The sequence below is a fragment of the Myripristis murdjan genome, chromosome 6, assembly GCF_902150065.1.
Source record: "Myripristis murdjan chromosome 6, fMyrMur1.1, whole genome shotgun sequence".
Lineage (NCBI taxonomy): Eukaryota > Metazoa > Chordata > Actinopteri > Holocentriformes > Holocentridae > Myripristis > Myripristis murdjan.
Genome location: NC_043985.1, coordinates 366,705 through 392,924, shown reverse-complemented (window position 1 = coordinate 392,924; position 26,220 = coordinate 366,705). Strand labels below are relative to the sequence as shown.

Here is a 26,220-nt window from a genome sequence, read left to right as displayed (position 1 = left end):
TGCTCGTTATTAGAGTGATATGTTTATTTTGTTTACACTCTATTGTTTTACTGAAGACTAAGAGCAATGATCACATTGTCTCATTCATCTTTAAAAGTTAACTTTTCTCATTTTGGAGCAAGCCATTTTCTCGTCTCATCCCCTCTCTTCCACTATTCTCTGGTGCTGAAAGATAAACATTCGATTTGATTGGCTTGGCTATCGATGACACTCCTGTCGTATTAAGGGGCTTTCACATAGCGCGCGGTTTGCAGAAAATTGATTTTGTATTTTATCCATAGTAATGAAATGAGAGAGCAACTTCTAGTCCAGTTCACTATGTTCAGACATATGAGTTCGTAGGATTTTTTTGGAGATTTGGCAAACTATATATTTTTGGAAACCTTATAGCCTAACAAATCAGAAAAAGTTTGTTGCCATTTTTTTTGAGGTCATTAAAGTAGCCATATTGGATCTTTAAAAATGGCTACTTTCAAAAACGAATTTCTCAGTATCTCGCCTCCAAGATGACCTAAAATCATGATTGCAGTGGTCAAACCTATATTTCTGGGGGCAAAGAAACAAATGGAGCTGATAACATTGTAAATGAGACATGTATAGGTGGGTATTTACCAATTTTTTCATATCTTGAATTGTTTTACATGATTAAATGGCATTATTCTGGTAATCTGGATATGAATATCTTACAAAACTATCACAAATACTTTATCACATCTCTCAGAAGACAGGAGACAACTTGCCCGTTCAGCCAGTTGAGGGTGCTTTAATCAAGAACTTGACTAAAAGTCCAATATGTCCCATAATCTCTGTGCATTGAACGCTCAATTATCTCTAACAAACATGTCCAACATTATCTCTAACAAAATTGTGTTACATAACAAAAAAGTCCAATCTCCCCTCACTGTCTTTCTTCCCCCTCAAACAGCCCTCTGATTATTGGTTGCTGATATCTCTATGTTGGGGCATAGGCCACAGGCACAGGCTGGTAAATAAACCCTATAGAGCCAGAACTATGAAAGAATTGGCAGAAAATTCCTTTTTTTTGAAATTGAACCCTTTATTTAGTCCTATAACAAAATATATTTTTTTAAAAAAAATGTTATTACACGACCTTTCTGGTGTATGATATATGATATGTAATTGAAATGCCAATGGTATGGTCCAGGGTGAACAGGGGAAGTGTCCAAAGGTATACAAGAGTATTTTGGTCAAGTATTCATTAAACTGTAAACAAAAAATGGAATTGAAAATGTGTATCATATATTATACGAAGGGCTTTATAGGGTTAGACATAATCTCCACCATTCTCATCATCACTGTCACTTGCATATATGATATCACGACAGTCTTCCGCATTCTGGCAGTCAGAGCTACACTGACATAGCTCTGTGCAGGGGAGCCCCACTGAATTACAGGAACATCTGTGTGAAGAGCAGTCTGCTTTACATTGACATCTGACCATCTCAATGATAGCCTCTGGTGCTGGGAGGAGCTCAGTTGGGACTGGTTTCAGCTGGCCATCCTTGTCCTTGTGGTAGCCGTTCTGTAGTGGATCAAGGAACTCTTGCTGAGCAATGACTGCCTGACCCCACACTGTGGCCTGGATATGGGCCCTTAGGACAAGCTGCTTGAGGGCACCAAGTGTGGGTGGAAGCTTCTCACTTTCTGCCATGTGCTTGCAGAAAAGATGCCACCTCAGTTCAGGGATGTTGTCGATTTGGATCCCTCTCGGACAGTATACAGTGCAAACAAACCTAGCCAATGTAGAATGCAGATCCTCTGTCACTTTTTTAGTCTGAGAAAGCATTTGTAGAGCCTTCATGCGTTTACAGGAGCAGACAACACAGGGCGCTTTTCTAGAATAGGCAAAGCTACATGGCTGAGCATCTACCTCAAAGCAGATGATCATGTCCTCAAGGCTCTACAAATGCTTTCTCAGACTAAAAAAACACAATTTTGTTAGAGATAATGTTGGACATGTTTGTTAGAGATAATTGAGCGTTCAATGCACAGAGATTATGGGACATATTGGACTTTTAGTCAAGTTCTTGATTAAAGCACCCTCAACTGGCTGAACGGGCAAGTTGTCTCCTGTCTTCTGAGAGATGTGATAAAGTATTTGTGATAGTTTTGTAAGATATTCATATCCAGATTACCAGAATAATGCCATTTAATCATGTAAAACAATTCAAGATATGAAAAAATTGGTAAATACCCACCCATACATGTGTCATTTACAATGTAATCAGCTCCATTGCATTCCTTGCCCCCAAGAATTTGGATTTGACCACTGCAATCTTGATTTTAGGTCATCTAGGAGGCGAGATATTGAGAAATTCATTTTTGAAAGTAGCCATTTTTAAAGGTCCAAGATGGCTGCTATAACGACCTCGAAAAAAATGGCAACAAACATTTTCTAATTTGTTAGGCTGTAAGGTTTCCAAAAATATATAGTTTGCCAAATCTCCCAAAAAATCCTACGAAATTACACAAGGAACCTGACTATTCTGCACTGTTCTTTCCTTTGAGATGTGAGACATAAAAATCATGGTCTTTGTTTTTATTTGATAGCAGCTAAAACAATTACTATGGGCAAGTAGATGTCTGACCAACTTGCCGGACCGGGCAAGTGAAAAAAATCACTAACGTTGAACCCTGCTATAGAATATGTCTAGACCGTGTTTTTATCAAATAAACTCAATACGTTCAGGTTGGTTATTAATCTAATTTATATAATTTCAGTATAGGGCCTATCTGGTCGGAATGCGCCCTGCTGTCTTGTGAGAAGGCAGGGCGGGTCTCCACTCTCATCGCACAATAGTCAAACATGTGCGCACCCATCCACAAGCAGACAGAGAGAGGAGCCTGAAAATTTTGGGGGCACCAAAGCCAGAATCCTAGGGGAAACACTGATTTGGTATCATCAGATGTAATTTTTACTGTGTTCCTAAATTTCTTTGTGTTCATTTCAGAGCCCATAAGTTCCTTGGGGAATAGGCTAGCATAGAGCCCTGCATCTAAAAATTTCTGTGTATACACTCTCCAAATTTCATCTGTACATCATCTTTTGAAAATCTAAACAAAGTTTTATACAAGGCCTGAGAAGTTCCCAAACTACTGGGAAACCTTCATGTAACTGTCCCATTGAGTTTTAGCAACCTAGCACTCACCTTAGTCAACCTGTGTCTCTCAAATATGAAAAAAAGCAGTTTTTGTGACTGCCACCTTGTATAGAATCTGCTCGTAAGTAAGCCTCATGTTGTTTACCCATTGCTAGCATAACTGCGCTGCTGGACTGGTTGCCTAGTGGCACTCTGAGTCTGTGTGTGTGTGTGTGTGTGTGTGTGTGTGTGTGAGTGAGACTGAGTGTGCTAATACACATATACACATTTCATGAGCCAGGGGGCCTATTTTGGGGGAGTTGGGGGGGTGTTGTGAGGGCTGAGTGTATGCATGAGAGAATGAGTATGTTTGTGTGCAGTGTTCCCACAGTTTGAAAATTTACTTGTGGTGAGTGTGCAGCACGGCATGTGACGAACAGGTTCATTAATAAACTAGGCAAACAAAAATTTATCAAATAATCCATTTACTGCAAATTAATAACCACTCAAAAGAAGTATCTTAAGTCAACATAAGTAACTATTAAGAAATAAATAACTATTTACAAATTTAAATAAATTCTCATTTGTGAACGAATAATCACTCAATCTTATTTCAACATAAATCACTCTTAATAAATAACAATTTACATAGTACAATAAATTTCCATTTTAAAATATATTACAGTGTTTCTCTTTCATACCCTGCTTTGTGTCATAGTGCTTCTGTCATGTGCCTAGTTGCACATTTGCCATTCCTTGTTTGAACATTTGATTTTTCTTGGTTTGGAAAAAACATTTCTAATGCCTGTCTGTATGGGTATGTCCTCGGGGCAGGAATATGGTTATTCCTGTATTAACCGTAATATTCGCAATATTCCGGTTGCGCACGTGTTATGTAAATACGCACCGAACCCGATTAAGGTCATATTCCGGTTGGAGAGAATTCCGAATAAGACCCCTGGCATATGCCTGTTCCAAACGGAATACTGTGGCATGTAAACAGTCGGAAAATGCCCCGAACCGGAATATTCAGTCACGACTGCGCATGCTCGACTCGCAAGGAATTCTGTGGCGTCTTTGTTGCTATGGTTACCTGCAAGCGGGGAGAACGACATGGCGAACAGCAGCAAGAGCCGGAAGACTGCAGTCTGCCTTCATCTAATGAAAGACTTAAATATCATGGAGGATATCGATGGGAGAAAACATAGAACTAGCGACAGAAGAAAAAGAAGACGACGACGAGGAAGAAGACTTCTTCGTCTGTATTTCCGGCAGACCAGACGCCTATACACATACTGCTGCCCCCCGCGGCTGAGTGTCGCATTACGTAAGAGAGTGGAATACGCTGAAACACAGGGGCATGCCGAGTGACATGTAAACGAATATTCCAGTTGTCGCGGCGCAGTTACCTTACCTAGAATATTGACCCGAACCGGAATATGGTGTGCATGTAAACGTACTCATTGACGACAAACCTCATATTTGCGAGAACACTGGGGAAGTATCTTTTGCCTTGTGTAGGATCCAGGTCGGCAGGCCTGAGGAGACAGACACCTATATGCAACAACTGGGCTTTCTCATCCCTAACTGATCAGAGGTTGACCCAGTCTGCTGGAGTGATTTCCGTTACTTGAGGTCTGTAAAAGTTGCCCTTTCTTCTCACCTCTGTGAGATCAGATGGACCAACATTTCCCTTTCCCACACAAAGCCGGACTGGCAGGCGTTAGCCAGGGCCAGAAGACAAACTGAGTAAACATTCTTTTCACACTATCTGGAGGATTGGATCTTCATCAGGATATACACTCCCCACTTTCAAAGACGCCCGAATACTTAACCGACACTAACCAAGCCCTCAATTTACACATCACAGCCCATGGACTTAACCCTTCTAAACCGAGCGTGTCGTCGCCGACACAAATGCGCATGTCAGATTGTAAGTACCTTAAATACTGTAAGGTTTGACCGATCGAAAAAATTCCAACTGCGCCTGACAGTGGAGGAGTTGCGCTTTCAGCCCACATACGGGTTACTACGGTATCTACCGTAACCATGGCAGCGTGGCGCTTTAACTTGCCGTGCTTACGTCATGACGCAGAGAGTGCAGAGTGGGAGAGAGAGAGACAGGATAGCGAGCCGATCTCATGGTCAACAATAGCAAATCTGAGCCAAAAATGTCACGGAGGTCTGCGAGAGTCCCCAAGCCACCGACCAGACTCATCGAGGAGTCTTCAGAGAATATTTCTCATGAGGAGAGACCGCTGGCACGGTGAGCAATATGCGTAAATTATGTTAGATTTGTACGATATGCAGGCATGTCGGTTTTTGAGCAACTGGCACAATATTTTACTTCGGGATGAATGGTGTTCCATATTATATTATATTATATTATATTATATTATATTATATTATGTCTAAATTGGTTTTAGGATGCTTGCCGAGGGGACATCCGCGGTGGAGAACAGTCGCGGTAGATGTTTGGCGCGTCAGAGGCAGGAAAATAGCGCCAGTAATAGCGCGGCAAATTGCAGAAGCCGCTCACCACACAGAGCATCTGGAGCATGGAAAAATGAGTCAGACCCTGATATTGCCCCTCGATCACCAAGGTTTGCCCCCAAAAGAAGCCCTGGTGTGCAGCCCCCCCTCAATACTGGAAACCCATCGCCAGTTGAAATATTTTCGCTGTATTTCGACAGGGAAGTCCTCCAGATGTTGTGCTCACACACCAATCTGAAAGCTCAGCTGAACCTGGAGAGGGGAAAAAGGTTTGCCTGGGCTGAAATAACCCCCCCAGAGATGAAGCAGTACCTGGGGATGCTGACGTTTATGGCGGTGCTGCGATTACCAAAAGCAAGGGATTTTTGGAGAAAGGACACAATTTTTCATGTGCCGTTTCCTGCATCTGCCATGACAAGAGACCGTTTCCTTGCCATCTCATACAATCTCAACATCAGCAATCCCCTTGACAGTGAGCAAAATGACAGGCAAAGGGGCACAGAGCAATATGACTGCCTCCACCGGGTCAGACCCCTGTACGAACTCCTGAGAACCCGCTGCATGGCTGTTTATCATCCACGCCAACACATCTCTGTGGATGAAAGGATGGTGGCAACCAAGGCCAGGCTGTCCATAAAGCAGTACATGAAGGCCAAGCCGACAAAGTGGGGTCTAAAATTTTTCGTTCTAGCGGATGTAAATGGCTACACTGTTGACTTTCGGCTGTACACAGGCAAGTCTGCATTTGCATCTGGGAAGGGGCTGTCCTTTGATGTTGTCACGTCCCTGGTCAACAAGGACTTCCTGGGCTCGGGCTACACAGTGTATTGTGACAACTTTTACACAAGCCCTGAGCTCTTCAGCCACCTCAGCCGGCAGGGATTTGGTGCATGTGGGACCTACCGTCAGGGAAGAGTTGGTGTCCCATCCACTCAGGAGAATGCGGTGAATAAAAGGTAATAATAGTAATAATACTACTCAGACAGAACAAAAATAATAAAAATACAATTGATTTTATTTGTAATGCACATTTTTCATTTGAAACAAATCTCAAAGGTCACCCCGGGGAACAATTAGGTGGATCCGGGATGGTGACCTGCTCTTCGTGAAGTGGATGGACACGAGAGAGGTCTCCATGTGCACCAACATCCACCCAGTCTACACTGGTGAAACAGTGCTGCGCTGGCAAAAGACAGGTATTTATATTGTACTTTAGTGCCATTGCCTGAAAAAAAAAAAAAAAAAAAAAAAACACTGGACCTGTTACCTAGAAAATACTAAACTCTGTGCACTCTTTCTTTCTTTCTCTCTATCTATCTAGCTGACGGACGACGTGAAAGGGTCGCCATCCCCAGACCAACTGCTGTGTCTGAGTACAATAAATACATGGGTGGGGTGGATACATCTGACCAGATGCTGGGGACTAACTCAGTTCACCGCAAGACCCGGCGGTGGACAATGACAGTATTCCAACACCTGGTTGATGTTGCACTCACAAACAGTTACATCATCCACAAGGAGATATGTAACAGCCAGCAGCAGGTATGTAATTGTATTGTAGTCCATTTTGCACAGTCCAGTCTTTTCCTTGCACCTTTTCTATTGTTGTCCAGTTATTGTGAGGCATCAACACTCCAAAGCAGATTTCTTGTGTGTGTCAAAACCTGCCTGGCTATAACAAATCTTATTCTGATTCTGTTTCAGGGATACATGACACGCCAGACATTCCAGGAGCAGCTGTCTGCCCAGCTCCTGGGCGTGGCACTGGACGCCAGGCCGGTGAAGACCCCCAGCCAAGGCCATTTCCCTGTGCCTGTCTCTCCCAGCCAGGGACAAGAGAAGTCACAGAGAGCAAGCATGGGGAGACAACGATGCACTCTGTGTAAACGGAGCACCCCCTGGAGGTGTGCAGAGTGTGGTGTTGGCCTTTGTCTGCAGCTTGAAAGAAACTGTTTCCTCATGTTCCACCAAAGGCAATAAAAAACGACTGGGTATTCTTTGGAAAAACAAGGACTCCAATACAAAATCAAGGTTCTCAGAGTTAAAAAAATGTTAGTTTTTGTTTTATTGTTGTTCATAGTTCAATTTTAATGTTTCAAATTCTTTGTACACATGGTATTACATTGTTTTATTTACTAAAAACCACTAAATTTAAATTCCGTTTTTGTGTTTTTCTTCCCTTTAAGCAGTTATAACACACTCAAAACATTTCAGTAATGTTACATCACTGGCATATATTTAAAGCTAAAGTAAAAGTGGATAAAGGAGCAAAAGCACATACTCACAGGACATTATATGACAGTTTGACAGCCAAAACAACACATTTAGTACAGGCGGCCTGAATGAGGCTTAGGTTTTAAAGGGTTAACTTGCAAATAAATCTGGCATTCCACAGATAATGAGTGCCAGGCCATACTGATCAAGAAACGCCAACATTCAGGAATAAGGTGTAAATTACAACACCCACACACACACACATCTCCACTGAAGGACATCCTGGACCATGTGGAAACCACCCAGGAAACCAAAGCCTATTGTCTTAATATCAATAACACCCACTCAGGCAGTACTGATTGGCCAGTAATTTGAGATGAGGGGTGATCCTCCTAAATTCCTAGATAACAGATAGATAACAGACTTCTGATTGGCCAAGCCTTCCTACCTGAGAAGGGACTCAAAGGGTTAAAACCACTGGGTACCTGTGAGTCAGGGAGTCTTTTTCATCAGAGCCCTTTGTCATTGAAGCCCCCCTTTCCATCGGGAAGCCCCTTTTTCCCAATCAGAGAGCCCAGTCCGTCAGGACCCATTCCACGCAAACTCCTACATTCTGCGCGTCCCAAAATGAGCATTTAGACAGATCCAGTGTTGACAGTCCAGGTACAGACTGGTTACCCTTCCACTGACATTACACTCTGTTATTATAACATAACTATTTCAGCCATTGTCCTACCTTGCCATTCATTCACTCTGACATGCATTAGCTTCGTTTCTGTTTATTTGATGTTGTTTGTCCTGTTCATTTATATGTCATAGTTAGTTGTGTATTATTATTCGTTGTAGTAATAAAGTGTGTTTCAAATTCACATCAGGTGTTCGAGTGTTTTGTGAATGGAAATCTTGATCTCTGATCGGAAAAGATCTGCCTGCCTTTCAGTTTATTATAGAATATACTCTCATGCCTAGGCTATCATATCATTTTTGTCAGTGATACTGACAGTATGCCTCCCTGGACCTATTTATTGCAATGGAAGGAAAGTTTTTTTTCCGTTCGCCACTAGATGGGGCAATGGCAGCTTAATTTCTTGCTCCATGGCCAGTTTTATTGACAGTATGCCTCCTACTTGCTATAACTGCTGTATTTACAGAAGTCAGACATGCAAACTCCTCTCAGTAAAAAAAGGTGACAGTGTCGCGGGAGTCCGGGGGGGTGTGGGGGTACCCCTTTCTCCTATAACGGGAGTTGCTAGTTAAATGGCTAAAAGAGCTAAATGGCTAACGTTAGTTAGCAAGACAAGCAGACCATGCTGGAATTAACATTAGAAGTAAGCTAGACTTTATTAATCCCACAAGGGGAAATTCCAGTTTAAGTAGAACTGGCTAACGTTAGCTGGATAATTAGTTCTCTATCTTCCTAATGGAAATTCCAGCATCATATGACCCGCTTTTTTGCTAACTAACGTTAGCCATTTTGCTCGAAGCATAACGTTATGCAAGGTCTAATTTAACATAAGGCGGTTCCTTCAAGCTAACGTTAAAACTTTCCATCGGACTCGGAAGCCAGGTGTCTCTTCCAAACTGCGCAATTCACGTGAATGACCCGATTGACGAAAAAATAAATAAATAAAAAAAATACGGCGATTGTAGCCGAGAGGCGACAAGTTTGCATGCCTGAGAAGTGGGACTCTAACTCTGTGCTGTCTGAGAATAACTCAAGAAAATACATATTAAATACTTTTAGTTAAATTTATTGAACAACTGACAATCAAACCAAGTTTAAAAGTATAAAATATGACAAGCAAGTCCTCCTCGACTGAATCTACTTCAACTACCTCAGCTGCAGCCGCAGCCGCTTCTACATTTGAACCGTCCTCCGTTTCTTCAGCGTCTCTTTCCCTTCTTGTTGCAGACTGGAGGGGGTGAAGTCACGTGACTACATACGCTGTACACGTAGTACAGCGTCTTAAAGGGACATGAACATGCCTACCTACACAGCCAAAAAAGACAAGAATGACCTTTATCTTGTTTTTTTAAAATACCGAACCTACCGACATGAGCAAAGTGACGTCGCCCAGCCCTACTACATGATATATAACACATACACACACGCACGCACGCACACACACACACAAACACACACACACACACACACACACACACACACACACACACACACACACTAAGGAGAGAGCTGTTGCCAGTTACCTACTCAGGAGTTTCCTTTCAGTTTTATCTTGGAGTCAAGTTTTATAATTTTAACCACAAACATTTTAACCATAATGCATAACTGCATCTTCTTGCACCATTTAAGCAGAGAAATACACTACTAAATAAACTGCCGACCATACTGACCTTTTAAGGAACATAATCTCTTGCATTCCTTAATGAGTGATTCCATATTATACCGTACAGCAGTGATTATCAACTGGCGGCCCGCGGGCCAAATCCGGCCCGCTGAACCGTTCAATCCGGCCCGCGACTGGATTCCAAAATTGTGAAGATAAGAGAAAATATCATGAGGTCCACACTACTAAAGCAACTGAAAACAGCAACAACTGAGACTCTTAACTATCAGTAATCCCCACCATTTATGACTCTATTTAGGCTACATTCCGAAATGAGGACAGACTCGCTGCACTGTTTACCATTTGTTTCACACAGTTCTTTTTTTTTTTTTTTAACATAACTTTTCCTCATGCCCTTACTTAAACATTTGGTTTTTATTTCAGTCTCAACAAAAAGCTTCAAACTAGCAGACTTCTCAGGACAAAAAAAGGACGAAAAACCAACTGGCATAACTTAAAATAGCATGGTAAATAAATACTAACCTGGTACCAGAATAAAACAGGTCACAAATAATGTTCACACATCAATAAAACATTAAGTGGGCTATAGCAATTTCAAATCACAAGGCTGAAATGGGCTACTCACACTGCTTAATGACTGAAGTTACATTTTCCCTCTGACACCAACTTTTTCACATCAGGCTTGGCCGCTGTCAGACTTATGCGCAAACAGTCCTCCAAAGACTGGTTTGACAGTTGGTTCCTCTCGTGTGTTTTTATCGAGTTCATCTTGGAGAACGCAGCCTCGCAGGTGTAGGTTGAACCGAACATGGTGAGCACACACATAGCCAGCATCTTCAGTGTGCCATAGTCCTTGGGACAAGACACCCAAAATGCGCTCAGGCTTTCAGCAGCACGGAGAGCAGCCTTCATGTCGCCTGTGGCCTGGATTTCAGCCAGCTCGCTCTGAAGGGCCGCCTCGTCCAACGGCATCATTTTCACCACGTTTGTGGAGAATTCTCCGCTTGGGCTGATGGTCAATGGGTCACACACAAATCCAATGACATCCCGGGAAATGAAAAAGTCATTGAATCTAGCAGAGAAGTTGTCTTTTAATTGTGTGATGAATGTCTTCATCTTGTCTGTTACGTTGCTTTCTCCCACCATCTTCAGTGTGTTGAAGTGCAGCAGCCTCCCTGACAACAAATCTGCGTGGAACAGATCAAGTTTGTTCCCAAAGGCATCAAGTTTTTCCACCAAATCCACCACTGATTTTTCTTTTCCTTGCAGCTGGAGATTAAGTGTATTCAAATGGGAGAAAATATCTGTTAAAAACGCAACGTTGCACATGTATTCTCTGTCTTGCATGATGCGGAGATGGTCAGCTGCCGCTTTTGATTTACTTTGTTTCAAAAAAATCCACTACTTGGGCACGGAGTTCAACGAAGCGCTCCAGTGCTTTGCCCTTACTGAGCCAGCGCACGTCATTGTGGAGTAACAGGTCATCATGAGAAGTCTGGGATTCGAGCACAAATTTGCGGAACAGGCGGTGCTGCGTGCTTGAATTTCCTCTGATGTGGTTAATAATTTTCATTTTCTCCATCACCTCTTTGAGCTCCCCGCTTAGCTTTGCGCACAGCACGCTTTGATGGATAATACAGTGAAGTGCGTTACTTTTAGGAGCGACAGTCTTTATTCTGCTCACCAGACCCTTGTTTTTGCCAATCATGGCAGGTGCACCATCTGTCACTGTCAGGTTGATTTTATCCAGGGACAATCCATGGCTTTTTAAAAAAATCCTCCAGTTTTCCAATGATGATGTCAGCAGTGGTGTTGTCCTCCAGCGGAAGCAATGCCAGCAACTCCTCACGGAAATCTTTGCCATCAGAGTATCTGACAAAAACACACAACTGTGAAATATCCGTGTTGTCAGTGGACTCATCAATAGCCAGCGAAATGTATCTGGCTTCCTTCATCCTGTCAATGACAGCTTGCTGGACATGTTCTGCCAAGACGTGTACACGACATGCAGCAGTTGAAGCAGAAAGAGGTATTTGTTTGACAGATGCAATAACTCTGTCCATGGATTTGTCGGGGGCAAGTTCCTCCAGAACGGTGACCATGCACTCCTTTAAAACCCGTTTTCCACATCAACTTTTCGTTTCATGGCCTTTGAGAGTGCCATTTTACCTGTATTAAGAGGCCTTTTCCTTTCACTTCCATGGCGTTTGTTTTTCACGTGCTCTATAAATAAAGTTGACTTAACTGAGTTGAGGCAAAATATCTCTATCACTCCTGGTGGTTGCCTGTGGTATAGGTGATAGGAGCCTGACTCATAAACACTAAAAATACCTTCAGTTTTGTAATGAAATGGAAAAAAAATATAAACAATAAACATCAAATAATAATGTTATGCCAAAATTTGATTTTTATTTAATTTTAATTAAATAAAATAAAGGTGACTGTCCGGTAAAATTCTGGCCCTATGACAAATATAGTTGGTGACCCCTGCCGTACAGCCTTAACGGCAGGTCAACTCTGGTTGCAGGTTGTTACTATGCACTGGGTAACAGGCTAACTGATGGATATTCTAACTACCACTACTAGGGTTGGGAAATTGAAGAAATGGAGCCGGATCCATCATTTTTCACAAAACCGGTTCCCGTAACGATTCCTGGAATTTCTCATCTGCATTCATTTTGCTCAGTTGTGTGCACCGAAGCGACTGTAGTGACGTCACGTCACCTACAAGACTGAGTGGGCTCGGGGTGGATACGCCCCCACAGCACTGCTATGAAGAATGTCGGACCGTCATTAGGGAATTTAAGCATGGGCCACTACGGCAGTCCGCTACGGCAACCGGAAACAGATCGGCACTCGACATATAAACCTGCCTGCCGTAGCAGTCCATTCTACTACGGCACAAAGCACAATTCAATGTAGCCACACAACGCCGCGAACAGGTGAGACGCACATAGACGCGTCACCATGGGAACCAAGAGTTCAGTGAAAGATTGAAGAAAAATTGTTTAACAATTTTGACTGCTACGGCGATTGCGTCATAGCAGCCGCAATTTTGCCTAGTGGAGCCATCCTGAAAACCGTCCTGCTTAAATTTCCTACTATCAAGCGAGGCAGGAGGAGGAGTGCAGCCCCGCAAACAATGTCGAAGCCAGAAAAACGCAAAAGCTCCAAAGTGTGGTTGTACTTTAAGAGAGCTGAAAATGAGCCCAACTTAACTAGGGCCCTATAATTTCCGCGAACACCGAATCACGTAATTAGAAAAACGTACTCTGCCGTTTGTACGAGTCCAAACGGCAGAGAAACTTTCCAGGCTACAGCAGCGCACTGACATGGATTGTCTAACAAAGTGAAGAGTTGCCACTCCGCTCTATTTTCACTGGCTAACAGCAGCACACTGGCTTATTTTTCATATTCAATCTGTGTTATCACAGACATACTCCTGCTCATTCATTGGTAGTTGAATTGTTACGTCTGTTTGATAGGTAATTTACATTTTTAAAACAAATAATAATTTAACGTATTGTTAAATTATTGGAGTCAAACTTACTGGTAAACATCTACTCCTTCAAGATAATTTATTATGTTCTACAACTCATAAACATACACTAACACTACATTACACTAACACTACCCCCCTGTCTGTACTTAGTTACAACTTACTCAACTGCTGTTAAATTGGCTCTAAATTAATTGTTCATTAATATCATGTTACATTTTTCTATAGAAAGTTCCGATAAGAGTAAGACCAACAGCAACAGTCAAGTCTATCCGTTCAAGCTGGCAGCAGCTTGTTGTTTATTACTTGTTTATTTTAAGTATAATGGTGTCATTAAAAAAATACAAAAATGTATATATTTGGAACCGTTATCGGAACTGGCAGGAACCGGAATTGTTAAGAGGGAATCATTAAGGAATCGGAATCATTAAAATCCAAACGGGTCCCAACCCTAACCACTACTGCTTGCACCACTTGCAAAAGTACTTGCAAAAGTAACACTTTTGAAGATGTCCTGCAAACACAAAGCTACACACAGTAGTGCTGCGGGAGGCAATGAGCCGATGGAAAGCTTGAACTCACTATCAATAGGAAAATATGATCTTCTCATGTAGGAAAAAAATATTTTGTGCTAGCCAGTGTGTTTACCATAGCATACACACTTTGCTCTTACAGAATCATGCTTTATTTTAGGCATGACATTTTGCCATATTTTAAAATGCTCTGATATTTCTTTGGGGAGCATAAAAGCGCAAGAATGACACTGAATGTATGTCATGCTAAATGTGTGAGCTTAATCTCTTTCATTTTAAAGTGACTTTTCAGGTAAGAGGAGGAGTTATGGGAGAACAAGTGTTGTTGACTGAAACACATTTTCCAGATGGCCACCAAAACAATTGAGTAACATTGTCATATACGGGGGGACAGAAAAAAAATTACTCGGGCACATGCCCCAGTTAACAAGGTCTAACAACGCCTCTGCTTCAGTATCTTCTCCTTATGCCAGCTCAAAGGAACTTGACTCATACTTTTTTATCAGGCACGTATCCTGTACGCTGACAGCGCCATGTAGCTGACAATAAATGCTCTGCTATTGCTAGTGTAAAGTGGCTGTGAAATAAATGGAACACTGCCAGAGCTGTATCATCATATTGCTCACTCTTGCTATGCTTCTATGTGAACGTCTACTGCAAATTATAAACTTCAACTGTTACTACACCTTCTAATACAGCCTCTTAAATAGCTACTGTATTAACATATTTTGACTTATTTGTTGCAAGTTAAATTTAATACCATAGATTAAATATATTTACCCCAGGAAAATCATCAAAACTTACTTGACTGAATGATAGATAGATAGATAGATAGATACTTTACTGATCGCAACCAGGGAAATTCTGGTGTTCCAGCAGCAACAGTAGAAACATACAATAAAGTTAAATAAAGAATAATAAAGGCTAAATATATACAATAAAAACTATAAAGACTAAAAACTAAATTAAAGCTGTAAGCAGCGTTGGACGGGCCCTCGCCCCCCCGTGCACGTCGGGGACGGCGCGCGTGTTGAAGTGCAGATAATTCGTCCGTTTGTGCCAGTTTTAAGGGTATTTTTCGGTGCTTTTATTTTGAAAGAGTTTTGGGCTTTTATTTTGAAAGGCCACGGAAGTACTAGTGTGTGACCGACAAGAGTACTGGCAGCTGCTGCATGATCACACCAAAATGCAGGCAGACAGAGAAATCCTCATTCAATCCAATGGAGAAATCCAGAAAACCCACCCCTGTTTGAGGTGTCACAGCTCGGTCACCGTTTGAGTTACAGACTTGATTCAAAGTTTAAACGAGGCACGAGACTCGGATCTATAAATCTCCCATTTACATGATTTTGCTATCTTTTACCATTTTTGAGTTATGGCAGTTTTAGTTTGAGAGTGTTTTCTGCTCCCTCTGAGCTCTTACAATGGGTGTGTATTGCGCATTCCTGAGGCAGCTAGAGTGAGTCACATGTCCAGGCAGAGTGCAGAGCAGAGCACACCAGAGTCAAAAATGTTGGAAAACTCTTCACAGCTCCCACAAACTTGGTCCAATCTAGAGCTGAAACGATTACTCGAAGTAATCGAGTACCTCGATTCTTTTTTTGCCTCGGGTAATTTTTCCTGCCTCGAAGAATCGTTTAATAAATAAATAAATAAATATATAAATCCGCAGTGTTTCGCACATGTTTCGCTGCTGTGTGCTCATACCGAGGTGTGTGTGTGTGTGTGTGTGTGTGTGTGTGACTGAGGGAGCACAAACCCACCGGCGCTGTTTGAAGCGTAGCGCGGTGAGAACAAAGTTAAACAGCAGCGCACTGACATAGATTGTGTAACAAAGTGAAGAGTTGCCACTCTTCCAGTGTGCTGCTGTTAGCCAATGAAAATTGGCTAACAGACTACAAGACTGGCTTAGCTTGTCTATTCAGAGAAGAGGTATCACTTCGGCTTACTTTTCAATCTATGTTATCACATGCATACTACTGCTCATTCATTGGTAGCTGAATTGTTAGGTCTGTTTGATAAGCAATTTAAATTTTTAAAATAATAATAATTTAACATATTGTTAAATTTTAAAAAAAAGCCAACATGATGCAGGTCAAAGACTAAAAAAAGACTATTGACTAAAACTAGACTAAAATACTTTGTAATTTAGTCGACTAAAACTAGACTAAAATGCCAAGACTTTTCGTCGACTAAAATGTGACTAAACAAAAAAGAATACAAGTTGACTAAATATGACTAAAACTAATAAGAGCATTTGACACAAGACTAAGACTAAAACTAAATTGAAAAATAGCTGACGAAATTAACACAAACAGAGGTGTGTTAGAATATTAAAAAAAACTATTTCATTCCAAAAACCGCATGGCATGCAACACGTGGAGATAGAGTTGTCGCATTGCCACAGACATCCGATTACGGCAACTGCTGTTATATTAATTTCCAATGCGATGTTGTGCTGTTCATTTTACAGTTACTGGTTTAGTTATAGTTGTATGTATAGCGAGCGAGTTTGCGACAGCCATACCAAGACATGTCCGTGACACACACACACATTGGACACACTTGCATTTAGTTTATAAATGCACAGCCACGAACCTACTGTATTATGTCCTTTAATGTAATACATTTGTAATGTTATAATACCATATATATATATATACATATATATATATGCATATATATATATATATATATTAGGGCCCGACCGATATGGATTTTTTGGGGCCGATGCCGATTCCGATATTAGGGAATAAAAAAAATCCGATAACTGATATATCAGCCGATTAAATTTTTACATTTTTCAATTAAAAAAAAAAAAGACAACCTGCTTTGGATGGCTTAAATATAGTTCTAAACACTTGTTACAAAGATATTAATTGAAGGGAGAACATTTTACTATTTTCAAATACTTTTATTATCAGAAATTGTGTGGAACAAGCAGCATATGAACAATTTGAACATAAAACAAATCAAAAATATGATGTGCAAAAAGGCAGTATCATCATGTCATCATGTTTAGCTTTAAGGTCCTGCCATAGGTTGGTTGTGTTTTTTGCTTTTTGCTTGCTTGATCCCTGGCTTACAGAAGCTGCACAAATATTACAGACTGCTTCACCAGTGACATCCTTGGTGAAGTAGTCCCACACCATACTGCATCCACCTTCTTTTGCCATCTGTAAAAAAACAGTAAGACATAATACACGTTAGTTAAAAAATAACGTTACAAATCTGTCTAGTTATGTGAGCCATTTTGAAACTCAGACATTAAGCATTTGTCTTACTTGTGTTCACATGAATATGGCGTGTACACTCCTGGCCACTTCACTAGACTAAACCTATTACTTTTAAGATGTTGTTGACTGTAAGAAAGCTGATAATTCTTCTTTATGGTTATTATTGAGGTGGCAGTGGGTGTTGGTGTGAGGAGCATCATATTGAGGTGTCTGATATTTTGTCAACCCCACTTACATGCACCAGAGGGTCAAAATACTCTGAACACTTCAACATACTGCTCTCCACACCAACAGCAACACCCACTATCATCTCAGAAAACATAAAGAAATCTCTGACAGTGTCAACATTTACAAAGTAATGCATTTATTAAAGTAGAATTCATGGCAGGGCTGTTATTGGTGTGCATTACATTGCACAGTGTCTAATGAAGTGGTCAGTGAGTGTAATAAATTACAAATTATTAATAAATTATTATCTGTAGGTAATAGGTAGGTGGAGAAACAGCGTCATAAAAGTCTCTGGGAAAACATGATTTGAAATGCTCCTCTCTGATGTCCTCTAAACGTGCGTTCACATTTTCTTTCCTCCATGAAGTTATAACTTGGACCAGAAACGCTTTTTTCTACCTCAGCGCCATAAGTTAAAAAACACAGTTGGTGCGCTGCTGTAAATGAATGCAGCCCATAATGGTTTTTGCACGGCGACGACGCGTTATCCTAATGTGCTCCGGTCTTATCCCGTCTGCTAGCATGGAAAGTGCTCAGCAAGGTAATATTTAAGCTAGGTCATCCTAACTTTAGCTTGCTAACATATCAGTCAAGTGTGACAAACACAACGAGGCTCGCCATGGGGAATGGGAAACTTATTGAGTTATTGTTTAATTCATAAACTAGTTATAAACTTACCATTGAAGCAAACCGCTGGGCTCAGTAAATGCGCTGTCGGCTCTTCCCTCTTCTCACTACTTCACTCTGCTGTTTCACTGTTGAGCGGGACGTGAAAGGAGTCGGAGCGCCCTCTACTGGATACGTAACGCAAGGACATTACTTCTAAGAAAACACCATATTCCCTGCATTTTACTAGTGGAAAAATAAGTGTTAACATCGGCGTCAATCGGCCAACTTTTGGCCGATTACCGATTATTCCCTAATGGCTATAATCGGCCGATTAAATCGGCCTACCGATAAATCGGTCGGGCTCTAATATATATATATATATATATATATATATATATATATATATATATATATGCATATATATATATGCATATATGTATATGTATATGTATATATATATATATATATATATATATATATATATATATATATATATACATATATATATATATACACACACATACATATACATACATACATATATACACTACTCACAAAAAGTTAGGGATATTCGGCTTTCGGGTGAAATTTCAGGATAAACCTAAAATGCATTATAACCTTTACAGGTGAACTTAATGTGACGTTCTGTAAACTTTTGAATGCACATGTCCAACTGTTCAATGTTTCAGTACTTTTTGCACAAATTGCTGTTCTCTAAGAAGGAGCTTAACGGCAAAATTCACATCAGGTGTTTGATGCTCCAGCTCATCGAGGTCGTATCATTAGGGAACGGCTGCTGGAGACTGGGGTACCTCAAATGGAGTGGCCTGCACTTTCTCAGACCTGAATCCCATAGAAAACCTATGGGATCAGCTGAGTCACCGTGTCGAGGCTCGGACAACACAACTGATGGTCCCAACCCCATTGATAAAGCAAAAAATTCCACTAATTAACCCTGATAAGGCACACCTGTGAAGTGAAAACCATTTCAGGTGACTACCTCTTGAAGCTCATCGAGAGAATGCCAAGAGTGTGCAAAGCAGTAATCAGAGCAAAGGGTGGCTATTTTGAAGAAACTAGAATATAAAACATGTTTTCAGTTATTTCACCTTTTTTTGTTAAGTACATAACTCCACGTGTTCATTCATAGTTTTGATTCCTTCAGTGAGAATCTACAATGTAAATAGTCATGAAAATAAAGAAAATGCATTGAATGAGAAAGTGTGTCCAAACTTTTGGCCTGTACTGTAGATATATATAAAAATTACTCTTTATCTTGGCAAAAACGCATTTTATCCGATTACTCGATTACTCCACAGAATTTTTGGTCAAATACTCGATTACTAAATATTGATAGCTGCAGCTCTTGTCCAATCCACATCAAAACTACATATTTTTGTAGGAATTTTTGTCCTCTTTCCATCTGCATAGTGTTCAAAGCTGTCAGACTTTTACTTTAGACTCCAGGGGCTTAATTAGTGCCAAGTGTCAGCCTCTGCGCACCAAACTCCATGGGAAAAAAATGAGATTTTGGCTCTGGCCAGTCCGACTTTGAGGGCTTATATAATCCAAACGAATCGAGTAATGGAATCTTTAGCAACTTTTGTTAAGCACTTTGTCCTCTGTCATCTGTTAAATTTTCAAGCCGCTGACATTTACGGCCTGGGAGGAGATAGATTTCGTTCAAAGCGGAATTTTGGGCGAGAACGTGAACATTTCAATGCAAATTGCGGACTTCCTGTTGGTTTTAGAGGGGGGGTGTCAGCACGTGATTTGTAGGGCTTGATGAGACCTACATTTCGGCATTGGTTTGGTGTTTCTATCACATTCCTGTGTGCCGCAGCGGCTGCCTTTGTGTGCCTAGGTGGCGCTACCGAGCCCATTTTTGCACTTAGGGGGTCTGTTTGTCCATTTTATCACATTTTTCACCAGACCTGGCCTGCGTGCCGAATTTGGTGAGTTTTGGAGCATGTTTAGGGGGTCAAATTAAGGGTTATTTAGACGTAATAATAATAAAAACGAAGAAAAAGAAAAAAGAAACGAAGCAATAACAATGGGGTTAACAATGGGGTTCGCACTGTTCCAGTGCTCGGGCCCTAATTAACAAATATGTTGGATGTGACCCGGAGCTCATGAAGATGAGTGAGTTTTCGACAGAACTTAAAGATTTGCCGACAATCAAGGCTGTTGATATCACAAACGATCTGGGGCCTCATTTATAAAACTTTGCGTAGGATCCATACTAAAAGTGTACGTACGCCCAAAAGCCGAAAATGGCGTACGCCCAAAAAAATCCAGACATATAAAACCATGCGTACGCACACCTGCAAGCAATTTCCCTTTATAAGTCACAGTCTACCTGAACGTTTGCGGACAAGATTGTGTCTCATCCTCCGCCCACTACACGCCCACATTCAACCATAAATGGCCAATGCAAAGCACCTCATGAATGTTGATGAATATGTAAATGATCCAGCTGACCAATGGTGTGTTACGGTTAATAATGGCAACCTGCGAGAGAAAGGCGGAAAAATGGAATTTTATAGATACGGAAATCGAGGTGGTTGTGGGTGAGGTGGAGAGGAGAACGTGTATGTTATTTGGCAGCCACAGTGGCGTTACAAATAAGAGGAAGTGTGTTATGGCTCAGTAGCGCAAGAACAAATATCACTGCTGTTTGGAATGTTTGTGATGAAGTGGATTTACAATGAACGTTTGTTATAGAGCGTAAATAACTGTGTGAGACGAATCATGATGCAGTTTGGATTCAATTCACCATCTGCGTTGTCAAATTCCCCTTGTCTCCAAGATGTGCGTAGGCTTACGGATGGTTCAGAATTTATTTTGTCTGCGGGTGGGTCCACAACCTCGGTACCAAACGGCTCCACGATGATTATCGTTTGGTCTTCGCCAGGGTGAGTGTTTGTTCTTATATTGTTTTATGTGTTAAGATGCCAGCAGCTAGCAGTAGTGGCTATAATGTCAACAAACATGCAACACATCTTAACGATGACGTTAGCCTGACAGTCGTTTTAGTTTTTTGGTAACCGAGGTTGACCGCCGGAGCCCAGTCTACCGACTCAATGTCACCCAAAGTGCTAGGGCAGCCTAAAAAGACCCAATGAATGAATTAGACTACCGGTAACTTAATAATCATTACTAAGTAAATGAGCATTTAACGACAACATAGTGCTATATAAACACAGCCACAAAAATCAAGTTAGCTAGCTAACATACCTCTGACGAAGTGGTCGCTGCAGACATGGGCATTAGCAGACTGTGCTCCTCCCGACCGCAGACGTAGATTTAAAATCCACTTTTTACGGCGTTGTTCTGTAAGCTTTTTACATTTTTCACCTTTGTGAACGACAGTCTTTGGTACTCTATAAAACCCCTTTTCCTTTTCTCGGTTAGAACGTTTGGAGCAGCCGTAAACTACACAAAACATGGGCATTTTTTCAGACAGCAGATCCTCAGTAATTAAGCTACTTCAGTTCCTGCCCTCCATCTGAATTTCGCGCTCTCACGATGCAGCAATGTGACGTCATGTGAAAGCAACCTATAGGGCTTCGCACTGCTCCAGTGCTCGGGCCCTAAATATACAGATGGTAATGAATATGACAATATACAGATGGAGCTGAAGTATATACATGATTGTATAGATAAGGAGAGTTAGCATGAAACCACGAAACCAAGAACCAAGTGGCAGAACCTGATGCCCGGTACTGGGATTCAGGAGCTAACCGACCTGATTCGGCCTCTTAAGGAATCACCACTTCCCCTCCAGTCTGAAAAACAGTGTGAATGTATATTAACCTTGGATGTAATATATAGATAATAAATAATAAATAAACAGTTAAGGTGCTGAGTGATGTATAATAAATAAACAGTTAAGGTGCTGAGTAGTGGAGTGCTAAAAACAGAACTATACAGCAGACAGATGCAAGTCTCTGTCTGACAGATGTGATTTGTTGTACAGTGTGATGGCTTGTGGCAGGAATGATTTCCTGTATGTGTCCCTTCGACAGCGAAGCTGTAACAGTCTGATGGAGAAGGAGCTCCGCTGTCTGTCCAGTGTGTGGTGGAGAGGGTGGTCAGGGTTATCCATGAACAGTTTGTTCAGTGTCCTCCTCTCCACCACAGCCTCCACAGTGTCCAGTTTGCAGCCGATCACGGAGCCAGCCGTCCTGATCAGTTTGTTGAGTCTATTGGTGTCACTGGCTCCGATGCTGCTCCCCCAACAAACCACGGCGAAAAAGAGTACGCTGGCCACAACATACTGGTAGAAGATCTCCAACATCTTGCTGCACACGTTGAAGGATCTCAGCTTCCTCAGGAAGTAGAGTCTGCTCATCCCCTTCTTGTACACAGCTTCCGTGTTGGATTTCCAGTCCAGTCTGTTGTTGATGTTGACGCCCAGGTACTTGTAGTGCTCCACATCCTCCACATCCTCTCCCAGAATGCACAGTGACTGTGAAGCTGTCCTCTTCTTCCTGAAGTCGATCACCATCTCTCTGGTCTTGCTGACATTCAGCCTCAGGTGATTGCGTCCAGCCCACTCCACAAAGTTATCTACCACTGCTCTGTACTCCCCTTCCCTTCACTCACTTATACACTCAACAACAACTGAGCCATCAGAAAATTTCTGCAGATGGCATGACTCGGAGTTGTACTGAAAGTCTGTGGTGTATAAGGTGAAAAGGAAAGGGGACAGTACAGTCCCCTGTGGAGCTCCTGTATCACTGACCACCGCGTCAGACAGAACACTGCCCAGACCGACAAACTGTGGCCTGCCTGTCAGGTAGTCAGTAATCCAGGAGACAATGGAGGTGTCGACACCCATCACCCGCAGCTTCTCACCCAGCAGCAGTGGCTGGATGGTGTTAAAAGCACTGGAAAAATCAAAGAATGTGATTCTCACAGTGCTGCCACCACCATCCAGATGCATATGAGCTCGTTGCAGCAGGTAGATGACGGCGTCATCAACTCCCAAATGGGGCTGGTAAGCAAACTGTAGAGGGTCTAACAGCACCTTCATCAGATGAGATGTGAGGGCAACTGGTCGGTAGTCGTTGAGGTCCGCTGGAGTCGACTTATGTAGTTTGTGTGCTTAAATGAATAAGTGTGGCTTCAATAGTTCTGCTGTAGTGTGCAGGATTCTAGAAATTACTTGTGCATGTGATGGAGGAATGCACAGTGAAGGGCAGAAACTTCAACTGAATTTGCATTATATCTGGTTGTTTTCTCTTCAACTACATTTAATTTCCCTGTTACAGGCGAAACTGCAATTTTGCAAATTTCCAGTTTATTCCTGTTAATCCCATACATTCCCCTTAATTCCCATGTAAAGTTTCAAACTTTGAAAATTCCCAGAATTTTGCAACCCTAGTGATTACACACTAATAAAAAAAAATACTACATAAAATATCACATATACTAGTGGTGAGGGTTCCTACTAGTTTCTCTTGCCCACAGAACTGTCACTTGAGGTTTAGACGACTTGGCAACAGTACAGTTTCAGTTTACAACATACAACAAATAGCATGGAATTTACATGTAATCAGCCAGTATCAGTTGGGGGTCATTTGGGTAAAGAATTGTGTGTGAGAGATAGGTGTGTGTGTGTGTGTGTGTGTGTGTGTGTGTGTGTGTGTGTGTGTTTAACTAAACAATAGACTAGCATTTCACAAAGTAACTACTGATCTTAATCCAGAGGTCAAGAAAAAATGATCACCCTGCTATGTGTTTGACGCGTGTGTGCGCGCGCGCGCATGTGTCTAACGTCATTATAGCTGATTTAAAGGTTGCATAATCATATAATACAGTCTCACAAACAGGCTATACCCTCCCAGGCCAGGTAAAACGGGGGTAATTTCTGACTAATAGACACCAATGGACAAATGACTGATATGTATCAAAATCGCATATTACCGACACAGCTGTCAAAACCAGTGCCCCTTCTTTCATACTGGGCTTGACTCTGCAATGTCTCTGCAGCTGGCCCAAACACAAATCAGTCTCCCGGCATTGGCTAGCGTTCGTTAGCTTGCAGGCTAACATCTACATAACTTGTTCCCATTTCAGACGCCCAGCGAGACAAGCTGCTGTGCTGCTCTGTTTAGGGAAGATAGCAGTGACCGTGTTCTCAAGAAATGGACAGATTTCATATTTTCATATTTAGCTGTCTCTCCATCTGGAACAACAACATATTACACAGATTATAAATTAACAGGGACCTACAACAATTAGCGTTAGGTAGCTCTGCTATGCACCAACTTAAGAGTCGATGAACACACTGAATCAGTTTAGTTCTGTCTCACACCGGTCTGTAAACCCAAACAATATGGTAATACCACTAGCCTCTATTTAGCCTTTAATGATTAATAATGCGTTTAAGAATAGATACAAGAAATGCGATATGCAGTTTAATCAAGTTGAATTGTCTTTCAATATTTAAGGTAACACTGCCCGAATCTCCTGAGTGTCCGCATTTGGCTGTGTGCACTCTGAATATGAAAACGTAAAGGCTTGTGTACTCACATTAAACACGCCTCGATGAAAAAATCAGGTCCAGTGAGAGTAAGGCATTGGTTTCGATGATAAAAACATAATATCGCTCTGACAGCCGCTTAAGTTCGTCTATGTCGCTGCCTGACTGACTAGTTTTGGAAGAAAGGCTGAAAACTGCACAGATTACAAGAACCAATGGCTTTTGGCTTTTATGTGACTGACGTCTTTCCGGCCAATCGTCTCTGTCAACTTGATGTCGAGTTGGCTCCTAAACCAATAAGAGGAGGGATATATGAAAACTAGGCGGTTCTTGGCGGTTTCACAGAATGCAATTGACCTTTTCTCAGAGATTTTCTTGCAAAACTTAAGACCCGACCAATAAACGGAATCCACTCAAAGTAGGAGGTGTTTTTGACAGCTGGATCAGCCTATCAGCTAAAATCAACAGCAGGTATCGATAGTGGCAGCAAAACAATAGCACGCTGATAGATGTCACGTTTATTATAGTTAACTACAGCTAAACTACAGAATAAAAAAAAAAAAAAAAAAAATCAAAGTAATACTTGTACTAAGCAAAATTCAAATCAAACTAAACATTTTCAAACAGTCTGGAAACTAACTGAAACTAAACAAAATTGAAAACAAAAATTAAAAATGACATAAAAATAAAAACTATTAAGAAATACACAACTATAATAACTCATATATTGTAGTGATTTTAAAGCTGTCTGTTGTTTATACTGAGTCATAAAAAATTAAAAACTGATTGTCTTTCTGCTCAAAACACTCCATCAGAATCTAAAACAAGGAAAAGAGGAACATTATAAAGCTGAAATGAGTAAAAAGGTGGTAAGATGAGCACATCATTTAGTTTCATTTGATGAAAAGGAATAGCGTTTTACTTGATGTGAGGTTTACATAACAGTAAACTCTAAAGTAATTGTTTTGTTGTGAGTTAACTTCAAGGAATGATAAGCCACTATTGCCCCCTTGTGTATGTTAAGCAGTGGTATAACTGCTGCGCAATGTAGGTTAATGCGGGGCTGTTTTTATTATAATTGCCGCAGGGCACAGACTTTATCCCCTGCTGCGGGCTCTGGGTGCATCCTTCCTACCCTAGATTTTCATGCATTAATCCAACAAATGTGAAGCAATCTGTGTTTAACTACAAGACAAAATGTGTCCACATTTCTGTTTCAAGCGTGTTTCCTTTCTTCTTAGGTACTATTAGCTGTCTTTTTTTTTTTTTTCAAAGCATTTGCAGTGTTGTCCTTATGACATCTCTGCCATCTTTTTTTTGTTGTTGTTGTTCTACTTTTCAATGGAAAAGAGTGCAAAAAGTCTATCTTGACCCACTGCTTGCCTCAACCATGTATGTTGACATCTCAGTACACTTTATCCTTGTTAGTCAAAAGAAATACAGACAGTAAGAAATAATAAGTTGTGTGATATATAATGTGTTTATTTGTACACCTGCTGGCCTTTCTA

The 26,220-nt window shown here is 41.3% G+C and overlaps 2 protein-coding genes across 5 annotated transcripts in view; one reads left to right on the top strand and one right to left on the bottom strand.

Annotated features, from left to right (window-relative positions):
• Positions 1 to 24,914, bottom strand: part of enc2 (ectodermal-neural cortex 2) — a 225,307-nt gene extending 200,393 nt beyond the window's left edge. For all 4 annotated transcript variants that reach the window (XM_030053022.1, XM_030053023.1, XM_030053021.1 and 1 more), the window contains exon 1: positions 24,763 to 24,914. The gene's annotated coding sequence lies outside the window, so the exon portion shown is untranslated. The remainder of the gene's footprint in view (positions 1 to 24,762) is intronic.
• LOC115360410 (piggyBac transposable element-derived protein 4-like) lies at positions 5,273 to 7,580 on the top strand. The gene is made up of 5 exons (XM_030053322.1): positions 5,273 to 5,367; positions 5,705 to 6,550; positions 6,651 to 6,790; positions 6,916 to 7,136; positions 7,299 to 7,580. The coding sequence occupies exons 1-5, from the start codon at positions 5,273 to 5,275 to the stop codon at positions 7,572 to 7,574; spliced, it is 1,578 nt and encodes a 525-aa protein (XP_029909182.1). The 3' UTR covers positions 7,575 to 7,580.
• Positions 24,915 to 26,220: the final 1,306 nt, after the last annotated feature.